Genomic DNA, 13,856 nt, shown 5'->3' on the forward strand with positions numbered 1-13,856 from the left:
GATATCGAATAAGTGGATTGACACTGGCATCCTTACTTGGTCTGTATGTTCGACTGTCATGTGTCAGGTATAGTCCATGAGGAAAGGATACAGAAGGTTCACAGGGGTACCTTGATTGTATCTTTATTTTCAACATATTGGGATGAATTATAGTTCTGCATGTACCTAGTTAGGTGGATTTATTGATTTAACTAAATCGTACCTCACAAAGCAGACAAATGGCATAAAAAGATTCTTGCAAAGAAACTATGTATTGAAGGCAATACTAATAATGTGAGCAGAAGTGAACCACGTGTACATAAAAGTCAGAGCTGATGACTCTCCTACAATTAATGAAGTAAAAATCAATGACAGTCTAATCTCATCTGTGAAGACATCCAAAAAATTTGAAATTATAAAGAAAACAGTTTGATATATGGAATTGTATCCTTTATTGTTAACAGTGAAACTTCCTCTGTTATTTTGTTCCTTGAAATACTGGCAAATGATAGTAGGAAGCCATCATAGTTAAGAAACACATCACAGGAAGACGAACCTCCACAGGTTTTTCAGTGACTTTTAAAGTCATGTGATACATATTCAATATCTAGAAAAATTTCACTAAAATTAATGATAGGTATTTAAAAGCCTCTTTTGGGTTTTCTTAAGAGCAAAAGGCCAAATGCAATACATTGTTAATACTGTCAGGGACACTCTTGTTCTTCCTGTCCTGTAACTACAGTAAAGTGGATGAAATAAGACATAGGAAACAACATGGCAACAACTTAAGTGGATTCTTTTGTGAATAAATACTTTCAGATGGAAATCATTGCTGATGATAAGCATCAAGAATTAAAACAAGTTATTCATTGTGGAAAGATGCTATATAATAAAAGTACAGAAGTTTCTAACAGGGCCCACATTATTGTATTAATAAGCTAGATTCTGTTTCAGTAATGAAATACATGAACTAAATTATTTTTGGGCCACAAAAGTAAAGATGTGTCAAGGAAGATATATTCTCAAAAATAAATGACTTCTTGAATATAAAGCAATGTTTATGAGGGAATTTCCTGGTAGTAATGTTAATGTTCTGATTTTGACAGGGGTGTAGATTGCATATGTATATACATTTGCTGGAACTCATCAAATGATACACTCAAGATTTGGGCATTTCATTGTGTGTAAAATTTACCTTAAAAGGAAAAAAAATAATACACATTAAACTCAGGTTAATTATATACACACTGAACTGTTAGGGGAAAGTATATTTATGTCTTTGACTTACTTTGAAATGCATTTAAAAACATCTAAGATGGACTGATGAATGGATAGAAGGATGGATTGATGGATAGTATAGTGTAGTAGTATACTGTACTATAGTACAGTAACAATAAAATGGCAGTTGCAGAGTCTAGGTGGTGGGTATACGAATGTTCTCTGTAAAACTCTGAATTTTTCGGTTACGTCATCCTTAGGCAGTCTGTAGCAACACAGAAGCTGATGTCAGATGTGTGAAGAGTGCTTCAGGATGGTACAATTTTTATAAGAACCTGACTGGTAAAGTATTGACTCTTTGTAGTATAGTCTGTAATGAGACGAAGAGTGACCATGAAAGTCATTTGAGTCACAAGAGCTTCTTTGGTTATCTCACAGCAAAGATTGTAAAAGACTGTTGAATTTAAAGATGGGTGAAACTTTTATTTTTGAGTGAAACTTTTTTAAAATGAAAGGACAAGATATGTCAAATTTGCTGACACTTTTTGTATAACAAGTGGCTGTGTAATATGCCACCTAGCAGATTGAAAATCAAGCAAGCAAGCAACCAATGGAACACTCTTACTCCATCCCTTCAAAGTAAAGGATATTTTTACAATGAGTGCGAAAGTAACTGCTTCTTAAAAGACAGAGATCAAAATACAGAGTGTTTTTCAAATCATTGCTTGGAAATGTTTCTTTTATCATGTGATTTTTGTCATCAAAGATGTGTATCTTGTGAAAACTTTACTATCTGCACACTTTAAAAAACTTTAACAATATTTTCTATACTGTTAAGAAATCTTCCAGATAGTTTCCTTTGATTGTGAAACCAATTATTAAAAATGTTAAAAGTCAATATATTTTGATTAGTTTACGAAAATAATTAGTTGAGGGGCTTCCCTGGTGGCACAGTGGTTGAGAATCTGCCTGCTAATGCAGGGGACACGGGTTCGAGCCCTGGTCTGGGAAGATCCCACATGCTGTGGAGCAACTAGGCCCGTGAGCCACAACTACTGAGCCTGCACGTCTGGAGCCTGTGCTCCGCAACAAGAGAGGCCGCGATAGTGAGAGGCCTGTGCACCGTGATGAAGGGTGGCCCCCGCTTGCCACAACTAGAGAAAGCCCTCACACAAAAACGAAGACCCAACACAGCCCTAAATAAATAAATAAATACTCCTGTTCTCTGTTCAAAAAAAAAAAAAAAAAGAATTAGTTTATATGAGGGAAGATGAAAATTTATTAGCCAGAGTTCAACAAAAACTTGATAATTGAAAAAGGTATTAAAAAATAATGATTTCCTAAGTACAACAAATCATGTATTTCTTTAATTTCAATCCTTGCAGTTTTGCAATTATCACCTTCTCAACTGTAGAGCCATTGCAATTAAGTACTGAAATAAGCAAAACTTAGGGACTGACATTTCAGTTACTGAATTACAAAATATTTAAATCAATATTTAAAAAACAGCATACATAGTTTCATTTATTTTCATTATTATCTTTGCTCCACTAAAAGTGCTAATAAGTTTTTATGAGAGTGAAAAGGTCTATACAACTAATATATGTTATGAAACTATTGATTTGTATTGTATTTTAGAATTAAAACAAGATACGAAACTATTTTTAAATGCTTGTAATCTTTATTTTTTAATCCCTATTTCATGTGGTTTTATACTGCATAGAATGTATTAGTAAAATAGTATATATATAATACATACGCATATATTGGAGGTTCATACTAAAATTTTTTTTTTTTTTGGTTTGTTTGTTGGAGTATGTAATCAAAGAACTTCGGAGTTCTCACTGATCACTCATGATCTGGCACACTGTTACTGCTAGCAGCAATTATTTATCCTAAAAGTCTATATCATTGTTTTAGAGATTATAAATCAGCACATGCTTTCTAGCTTGTGAGCCTTTGTTTTTTTTAATGTTAAACTTTGATAAATGAAGTTTACCCTTACTCTAAATTCCAAAAACAGTAGTTCTCAAATGTAGAGCAGCATCAGTGTCAACTTACTAGAAACGTAAATTTTCAGGCCCTATTTCAGACCTATTGTTAACCAGAAATGCTGGTCGATGAGCTTGCCAGGTGATTCTAATGTTCACTCATGTTTGAGAACCATTGGCCTCCATGATTTAGACTCCTGGGTCATCCCTTCTTATTTCTTCCTGCTTCATAGTATATCTGAGACAGTTTCTTCAGATCTCGTGTGTCTCAGTCTTAGCTTGGACTTCTGTTCATCTCTACCTGAGATTTTCTTCTCTCCTTTCCTCCTCTTCTTTTCCCTTCTTCCTATTGTGAAAAATTGTTCATTAGTGTTATCCTCACAAAAGGGATAGTGTTTTGGTTCTTAAAATTTGGATGCCACAGCCAGTATGACAAATAGCATGTTAAAGGGGATATTTTTAATATTTTCAAATTAATTTTTGTTAACTGCTTCCTGTTGGACTCAAATATGCCTGTGATTAATGTCCTATTCTTTTCCATCTATATCCTCTTGTTTTTGAATTTTATAATCTCAAAATAGCTTTCCACCAACTAAAATTTTAAAATATACACTTCCAAGTATGAATCACCTAGATTCAGTAACTATTGAATTTTGTTTTATTTGTTTTATCTCTCTTCTGCACAGACACACACACACACACACACAGACACATACACTTTTTTTCTGATTCATTTGAAATTAAATTGTATGTATCAATACCTTTTACTCCTAAATACTTTTAAGAATAAAGATCAAAGTACCTTTTAGTGGGACTAGTACAAATGTACTAGTACTGTACAATATTGTTTTGAAAGGCCAATTTATAACAAATGCTAAACCAATTATTAAAGCCTCTTAAATATTTTAAAGATCTTTCTATAAATGTCTTAATGAGGAAAAGGTATAGAACTCCAAGTTGTGAATTTATAAATGAATCCTCAAGGCTTTCTCAACCAGTTTTTCATCTGAACTACAGAACACAGAGGATGGTCTGCGTGACTATTTTCTCACTTCTCCCAGGGATGGTGCATAACTAGTACCAATTCAGATGCATAGGGGAGAAGTTAATTTATTACATACAAGGGGCGTATTAGAATGTTCTCTCTGGGAACCCAGGTTAGTTGGACTGTATATGTAGCAAGTTCTTAAAAGGATTTTGCTTTGATTAGATTGTAATGTTTATACAAATAACAATTTTTTAAATTTTAGATTACAGGTCCACCAGGTTGTGGAAAAACTCAGTTTTGTATAATGATGAGCATTTTGGCTACATTACCTACCAACATGGGAGGATTAGAAGGAGCCGTTGTGTACGTTGACACGGAGTCAGCATTTAGTGCTGAAAGGTGGGAGATTTAATTACTTTTCATTAGAATGCTTTATCTTTGTAACTTATGTACAGCATGTAACATTTACAAACAAGTTAACATTTTTAGTTTTGAGAATACAGAGTGTTAGATACTGTTTTAAAGGAATTTTCCTTTTAAAATTAACACAGGCAGCAATTTCGTTTTGCCTTTTCTATCCCTTTCTTACTGGTTTGAGTGGGGTTCCTGAATAAGCTGTGTTTCGCAGAAAGTCAGGAAGAAACAAGTTTAAGAAACAGAGAGAGGTATGTAAGTAAAAAATGGAGAAGAGGGAAGGTTAATAAGACAGACAAAAGGTAAGCTGCTTTGTAAGTAATTACCAGTTGGAAGTAAAATATTAGTGAATGGAAAAATTGCAATTTTCAAAACATTTTTTGCTTGAGAAATATTTTACTTTAATCTTTGAAATAGTGTGGTATTAAATGCAAGAAACACACCGATGATAAGTATATGCATGCTTAGAAAGAAAAGATTTCCTTAGTTTGGCAAGGACCTTTATTTTAACATTCTATGAGAAAGGCATTCAGTCATTAGCGTAACTCTGTATACCTGAAGATAAGTCTGATCTCCTCTTCCCCTGCTCTGATTGACGTTGATAAGTAGCAGTGCTTTATATATCTAGAGAATGACTCAATTCTGCTTTCTTAGCCAAGGTATAGTATAGGTATAGTTCTTTGGGTCTTTCTCTAGTTATGTCACAGTGAATCTTACTTATTTCTCTCTAAGAGTACTACAAAGATCAAAGTGTATTACCTGACCAGATAAATTTCAAATGGATTATTTTGCCTAGAGCTTATTTGCATTGTTCTACATCTCTTGATTATCTATTCTTTCTAAGTATATGCCACTGGTTTGTCAGCTCTTTGAGTTTGTGTTATATCTTTGTATCTTGAAAGCCAAATCCTACGACTGACACATACTAACTGCTCAGAAAATGTTTGATAAGTGAAGGAATTGACAGGTATTGCTCTCAGATCATGGAATCCAGACACCATTTCCTACTAAAAGGAATGAGGGTTCCATGGGGGAATGGCTGATTCTAGCTATGAAGCAGAAAGTTTTGTTTGTTTTAGTAAAAGGCAAAAGATTTATTCAATCTGAAGAGAAACTAGAGTATTAGGAGGTTTTTAAGTTGAGTCTGAAACATCTTATCTGATAGCAAGAAAGCTATCAAAGACTAGCTAAGGGAGTGTCAGAAGGACTCTGGAGTCAACCTGAAGAGCTCCCACTGGCCAAAGATGAAACAAATTGAGCACCAGTAGAACAATAATAGAAGTTGATTGAAACACATGGAATATGGTTAAATTCATGAGTCTGTAATATTAAGAAATGAAAAGCAGGACTTCCCTGGTGGCACAGTGGTTGAGAATCCACCTGTCAATGCAGGGGTCATGGGTTCGAGCCCTTATCCGGGAAGATCCCACATACCGTGGAGCAACTAAGCCCGTGAACCACAACTACTGAGCCTGCTTGCCACAACTACAGACGCCTGCATGCCTAGAGCCTGTGCTTCACAACAAGAGAAGCCACCGCAATGAGAAGCCTGTGCACCACAATGAAGAGTAGCCCCCGCTCTCCGCAACTAGAGAAAGCCCATGCTCAGCATCGAAGACCCAACACAGCCAAAAATAAATAAATAAATAAAACGAAAAGCAACAAATTGATCACCATTGAAGAATTCTGGAGAAGCAACTTATTATTTTGAAAATGAGTTAAAAAAAAAAAAGGAAATCAAGCATTTATTCTCTTTTCAATATGAACTGTATTACTAAGTAACAAATATGTCTTTTTTATAGAAGTATTACAATAATAAATGACGAAGGAATGATATAATATAACCAAATTATAAACCCTAATAATCGAGTGATCTAGGAACTGAATATTGTGATATAGTAAATACATATTTTGTTGTCATCCTGGTTACTGACAAACGAACTTCTAAAACCTTTGGAATATCCTGAGTGATAGAGCTGAGAGGAGCATAATTTGGTATTCGTAATTAGCCCCTTTCCAACCATACCTGAGTTTATGCTAACGAGATGACTCTTGGTGGGCCCCTAGATTGCATCTGAAGGGGGCTGGTTGCCAGAGGAACTGGTCATGTGATTATAGGTTTGAACTTTCAGCCCTACCTCCCCAACCTCTGAGGAGGGAAGAGGGACTAGAAATGGATCAGTCAGCATTCCCATTTAATGAATCATGCCCATGTAATGGAATCTCCACAAAACCCTCTAACTGGTAGGGTTTGGAGAGCTTCTGGGTTGGTGAACACATTGAGGTGCTGGGGGGGATGGTACTCCCGATTTATAGCTGGTTGGTCTGAAGTACCAGAGGCCTGGGACTTGTGATTGAAGACTGAAGTGTGGGCAGCTTTGTGAATCTGAGCCTTTAACCTGCGGTGTCTGAGTTAACTCCTAGTAGTTAGCGTTAGAATTGAATTGACTTGTAGGACACTCAGTTGGTGTCCATAGGGAATTAGAAAATTGCTTAGTATAGAACACCCACACATTTGGTGTCAGAAGTGTTGTGAATAAAAACAGTTCATAAACAGAAAAGTGTGCTAGTATCACAAAAAGGCAACCAGTCATTGTGGTACTTGCTGATGGAAGAATAATCAAACCGGAAAGTGATCAAGCTTTCAGATCCAACGACCAGTTTACAACATATACAGAGAAGAGAGCAACACATGAAACTACACCCGAGGGATGTAATCAGAAAATCCAGACTGTGGAAAACAACAAACAACAATTTGTAGGATTAAAAAAAAGAGTTGGAGGATAAACCTTTGGATTAAAAGAGACTTAAAAGATATATCGAGGACATTTAGGTTGCTTCCATGTCCTGCCTATCGTAAATAATGCTGCAAAGAACATTGGGGTGCATGTATCTTTTTGAATTATAGTTTTCTCAGGATATATGCCCAGTAGTAGGAGTGCTGGGTCATATGGTAGTTCTATTTTTAGTTTTTCTAGGGAACCTCCATACTGTTCTCTATAGTGGCTGTATCAATTTACATTCCCACCAACAGTATTAGCCATAAAGAGGAATGAAATTGGGTCATTTGTAGAGATGTGGATGGACCTAGCGTCTGTCATACAGAGTGAAGTAAGTCAGAAAGAGAAAAACAAATATCGTATATTAACACATATATGTGGAATTTAGAAAAATGGTACAGATGATCCTATGTGCAGGGCAGGAATAGAGATGCAGACATAGAGAACGGACATGTGGACACAGGGGGGAAGGGGAGGGTGGGATGAATTGGGAGATTAGGATAGACATATATACACTACCATGTGTAAACTAGATAGCTAGTAGGAACCTGCTGTATAGCACAGGGAACTCAGCTTGGTGCTCTGTGATGACCTAGATGGGTGGGATGGGTGGGAGGGAGGTCCGAGAGAGGGGATATATGTATACGTATAGCTGATTCACTTCATTGTACAGCAGAAACTAACATAACATTGTAAAGCAATTATACTTCAATAAAAAAAAAATAGAGCTTAAAAAAATGTATTGGGCTTCCCTGGTGGTGCAGTGGTTGAGAGTCCGCCTGCCGATGCAGGGGACTACGGGTTCATGCCCCGGTCTGGGAAGATCCCACGTGCCGCAGAGCGGCTGGGCCCGTGAGCCATGGCCGCTGAGCCTGTGCGTCCGGAGCCTGTGCTCCGCAACGGGAGAGGCCACAACAGTGAGAGGCCCGCATATCGCAAAAAAAAAACCCCAAAAACCAAAACAAAAAAAATATATTGCTCACATCACATTGTACACCTTAAACTTACACAATGTTATATGTCAACTATATCTCAGTAAAGCTGGGAAAAAGACATAGTCATCAATTGTAATGTGATAAACTTATTTGGATCTTTAACAAATAAATGGTAAAAAAAAAAAACAACAGAAGCATAAACATGTGACACCACAGGAAATCTGAACGTTGAAACATTTGATATTAAAGCTGATAAGACAAATATATTTCATGCTAAATCTGGTAAAGACACTGGCTCACTCAGGTTGTCCAGGTGAAAGGTACTCTTTAAAATGCCAATGACTAGCTTTCAACTCATAAGCCAAGAAGGTATTAAATAGCCAATTAGGTAATAAATAGCTAATGTATAAATAGCTCTTACAAAGGTCCTGGGGCATTTGCTTAAAGAATTGAAGGATTAAGGTTATTCTGATAACAGCAGTTTAGTTCACTGTAATTGGATTCTTGCTTTTTTTGCACCACTTTCAAAGCTGAGTTTACAATGTCTTCTTAAACTGTTGCATTATTTCATTGTTATCAGCATTACAGTTCAGAGTAGGTTAAAAACCTATCAGTGAATTAGGTGAAATCCAGTAGCAGGTGACTAGTCTACATTCTCCGTATTAATTTGTGGAGATTTTTGTTTTTCTTTGTCTTTGCATTTAGTCTAATTGGCTACTTTTTGCATTCTCTGTATTAATTATTTTCCTTCATTATCTTTTCCTGCCTATGTACATATTACTTAGTACTTGCATTAGAGGCAGGCTGGAAAATGGAGTGGTAAAATTTTTGTCCCTTTTGTTGGAATTATGTTGCATAATTCACAAGGAACTCTTATGAAGGTCATTTGAAGACAAGGATTGAGATTTATATTGTTTTTATTTTTCTAGTCTATTCTCCGCAACGCTTGAAAAGTGTGATGATCTGGTGCTAGGATCAGGTGGAATCAAAGGTCCGTATGCTCTATGCTCTTTTGTATAGATGCCAGACCTGGTGTTCTTTTAGTGCCTTCTGGAGTTTGTCATGGCAGGTCAGAGCATGGAGCTGGCTCTGTGATGCTTGGTCACATTTCATTTGTGCTGTTACAATACTGTTTGATTCCTATTTGGAGTTACTGGGGAAGGTTGGTCAATCAGTTAGGGAAGCTTTCTCCTGCAAGCAACTGGATACACAAAGAAAAGCGGCTTAAACAACAAGAGGTTTATATTTTTCCCCATAACAGGAAGACCTGAGTAGGTCATTGCTGGCACTGGTTCTGTCTCTCAGTGATGATAGAGACCTAGGGCTGGTACATTTTAGGCATAATATCCATTCTGTGCTTGAGTCAGTGAGAAGAGAAAGAGCCAATTATATCTCTTATCAGGAAAATATGCTTTTCAGAGCAGCCGCCTCCTCCCTTCTGCTGATTTTCTTTTCACGCTCTGGAATCCTTCTGCAGACTTCTCACTTGGTCACCCCTACATGCAAGGGAGGATGGAAAAGTGAGAGCAAAACATATTTGTAACAAGTGTGATGGGGCTGGTTAACATAACTGCTTGAGTAAAATTGGGGTTCCCATAGCAAGGAAGAAGTGGGAATGGATATTGGTAGGTAATTAATACTGTCTCCCACAACTGGGATAGTTTTTGGACTCAGATAAGAGATAAAGCAGGAAAATATAAGACCCAGAAAGGAATACGCTTTAGCTTTCTGTATGTCTCTGTATGGATAATTGTCTCCATTTTGTCCTTCAAACAAGCTCTCCGAAAAGCACAAATGAGGGCTTCCCTGGTGGCACAGTGGTTAAGAATCCGCCTGCCAATGCAGGGGACGTGGGTTTGAGCCTTGGTCTGGGAAGATCCCATGGGTTGTGGAGCAACTAAGCCCGCGTGCCGCAACTACTGAACCTACGTGCTGCAACCACGGAAGCCCACATTCCGAGAGCCCATGCTCCACAACAAGAGAAGCCACCACAGTGAGAAGCCCGCGCACTGCAACGAAGACCCAACGCAGCCAAAAATAAATAAATAAAATAAATGAATTTTAAAAAATCAGTTAAAAAAGAAAAACACAAATGTGAAAGTGAATTGAAGGATTAACATGAAGGAAGATTAAGGGATTAACATATAGAGAATTTAGGGTAAGTGAAAAAAGTGGAAAATAATTTCTGTCAATAAGTTGCTAGATATCTTTTTATCAAGAAGGAGGAAGAAAACAGAGGAAGAATAAATAAAAATAAGTGAAGTTTAAAATGTATTAAAAAAAAAAGAAAGGCTTTCCTTGCTGGTGCAGTGGTTAAGAGTCCACCTGCCAATGTAGGAGACACGGGTCCTAGTCCGGGAGGATTCCACATGCTGCGGAGCAACTAAGCCCATGCGCCACAACTACTGAGACTGAACTCTAGAGCCTGCCAGCCACAACTACTGAGCCCACGTGCCGCAACTACTGAAGCCCGCACGCCTAGAGCCCGTGCTCCACAACAAGAGAAGCCACCGCAATGAGAAGCCCGTGCACCACAACGAAGAGTAGCCCCTGCTTGCCACAACTAGAGAAAGCCTGCACGCAGCAACGAAGACCCAACACAGCCTAAAATTAAAGAAAGAAAGAAAGAAAAAAAAAAAGAGAAAAGAAAACCTTGAGGTGATATACTTAAAAGCACTTTGGAATGCTTAGTTATATATTTTTTTAAAGCAATACACTAGCTAGCTCATTTTTACATATCTTTGAGAGGTACGTTAATCATGCTTGTTCATCACAGGCTGCAATTGTATTTCTGTACTGCTTAATAATTAGATAATAGTATACACTGGTGCTAAACCCTCAGGTACTCAGGGACTGCCTTGGGGAGAGGGGAATGCTAAACAGGCAGAGTTCTGGATCTCATTCTTCTGATTGATTCAGGAAAAGTCTGTTTTTATTTGTTTTACCTATTGGACTTTGCTTAGGGTCTCATATAGTCTTAGATGCTATATGCTGTACATACCTTGAGAATAGAGATAAATAGGTTAGTGACCCGTCTATGGAAATTTTGGCAGCCATGAAAATTCCAGTATACATGAATTGAATGAATACTATATTATCCTTATTGGGGATCATTAAAAAAAGATGGAACTGGAGGTTAAGAATAAAAAAGGAAGGTATTATGGATGGTAGTAGTAATAGAAATTTTTAAATAAAACTTTGGGAGAAATAAAATGGATAAAGGAAAATAAAGCAGTCTTAGAACTGCAAGTGGAATGTGTGTGAGGAAGACGGAGGGATCTGGGGAAGCAGGAGATGGGACCCAGGACCCTGGAAGATGGAGACTTGGGGAGGTGGGACATAGAATTGGAATTGTAAGAGGCAGAAGTAGACATTCCTGAGATGTCATGAAATCAGAAGAGCTTTGAAAACTAGGAAGAAAGATGTAGTCCAACAGGGGAGGAAGAAAATCAAGTAATCACAAAATTGTAAAATTATAACTATTATAACTAAGTATACAGAGGAGAGGTATATGTTGTGTTGGTACCATGTGGAAGCAGTGGCCAAGCTTAGATCTGAAGGAAGTTTCGTACTTGGTGTTAATGTCATTTCTGAGGGTGCCAAGTACCCTACAGCCAGTGCCCTTTAATTCCTACCAAACTACCTAGAGTATCACTCGTTCTGAACCAGTGTATCAGGGAGAGGCGTGAAGTGGTAGTGCCCAGCATGACTTTGGCTGATTCTGGAGGCAATACCAGTGTGGTCTTAGGACCATTTACCTACTTGCTAGTTGGTACAAATCCAGATCTTTAACCCAGGGGGCAAACAACATGGGAGATAAATTCCCTTTTAGTTTTTTGAGATGGTTTCATGAGTCTGAATAGGTTTTTCTTAGTTCAGTTCCAGCTGTCCTCTCATTTGTGAATCGAGGTGAATTAGTGGTGAGGGAGATCCTAAAGAGTTTTTATGATAGAAAATGAAAATTAGTCATAAGTACTTATTATCACTAAAACAAAACATTGGAATATTCTGGAATCTGTAAGGAACTAATAGATTCACGTTATTATACGTTGTAATACCACAGTATGAAGCAAGTACATATTGAATTAATCAACAGGACAGTATTACATGAAGCTTTGAGAAGCCATAAACTTATATTTCAGCACATTTATGATGCTAGATTTCAACTAGAATTTTGGAAAACTTTTTTTTTTTTTTACATTAAGCATGTGTTTGGTTTCACGTTGGCATGTGGTCACTAATGTAAAGCTTTTCTTTTATAAAAGAGCTGTGAAGTAACAGGAGGAACTTATAACAAAAACCTTGATCTGAATCCAGTCTTCTCCACTTTAGTGAATGGTAATTCCGTTTCTCCAGCTGCTCATCCGATTAGTCAGGAAATCCCTTCGATCCTCTATGGAACTGTATCTGGAGTGCAGTTACTTCTAATCACCTGATCTGTTCTCTAGGTCAAGTCATCATCTCTATCTGGACGACAGGCACTAGCTGATCTTGCTGTCACCTTTGCCCCTCCATAGCCTCTTCTACATTTGGTAGCTAGAGTGATTCTTTAAGAAAAGAAAAGAAGTTGGATCACGTCAGTCCTGATCCTAGGTTTCGCATTTTACTAAATGAAATCTAAACCCCCCCCCCCAGAAAAACCCACAAATGTAAAAATCTTATGTGATCTTGGCCCCTGGCTAGCTCTCTCACCTTATTTCATTTTATTCCACCTCTTGGTTCCTGTGTTCCAGCTACTACAAGCCTCCCTGTTACTCCTGCAACACCCCAGGTATCTTCCCACATCTGGACTTTTGCACTTGCTGTAATTCTCTTTTCCTGTGTGCTGTTTCACTGGATAGCCACATGGTTCACTTTCTCATCTCCCTTAAACCTTTGCTCAAATGTCACCGTATTAAAGAGGCTTTCCCAGACTACCTTCCATGAAATAGCTCTTACTTCTGTCTGTCACAATCTGTTCCCTTAACCTGATTCACTTTTCTTTAAAGCACATATTATCCGACATGTTAATATATATTTATTTGTTTGTCTTTCTCAGTAGCATGTAAGTTCCATTAGGGAAGGATTTTTTTGTTTTGTTCTCTTGTTGTTGTTCATAGCTGTATCCTTAGCTCCTAGAATGGTGCCTCGCATATTAGGTCCTCAAATATTGAATGAATGAATCTTAAATGCATCTTTTGAGAAGAGTACTTTTAATAAAAAAGATGTCCACTAGATGGCACTGCTTTCAAATTTTATGTAATTAATGTCTGGGAGGAAAACATAAGATCTTTTCTTTCCGTGGCTGTAACCAAAAAAGATCTTTGTGGTGAAGATTGTCATAAGAAATTCTACGATTAATGTGAGGCATATAGAATACTACATTTGTATTTGGTTTTTGATTTATATATTTTTAGATACTTTTTCTAAAATGAAAAACATTTGGAGAAACTTACAGAAAATGACAGCATATTCGTGTGTAAATATCCATTTGATAGAGGTATTCAGCATGATAACTGTGGATAAGGTTAGTTCAGGTCCACACATTGACCACCCTCCTTCTGAGGTGCCT

General features: G+C 37.3%; 1 protein-coding gene across 5 annotated transcripts in view; it reads left to right on the forward strand.

Annotated features, from left to right (window-relative positions):
• The window catches only part of RAD51B (RAD51 paralog B), a 626,370-nt gene that overhangs the window by 37,625 nt on the left and 574,889 nt on the right, over window positions 1-13,856 (forward strand). For all 5 annotated transcript variants that reach the window (XM_032623573.1, XM_032623574.1, XM_032623572.1 and 2 more), the window contains exon 5: window positions 4,439-4,575. In XM_032623573.1, coding sequence (XP_032479464.1) covers window positions 4,439-4,575 — 137 coding nt within the window. The remainder of the gene's footprint in view (window positions 1-4,438; window positions 4,576-13,856) is intronic.

The sequence above is a fragment of the Phocoena sinus genome, chromosome 2, assembly GCF_008692025.1.
Source record: "Phocoena sinus isolate mPhoSin1 chromosome 2, mPhoSin1.pri, whole genome shotgun sequence".
NCBI lineage: Eukaryota > Metazoa > Chordata > Mammalia > Artiodactyla > Phocoenidae > Phocoena > Phocoena sinus.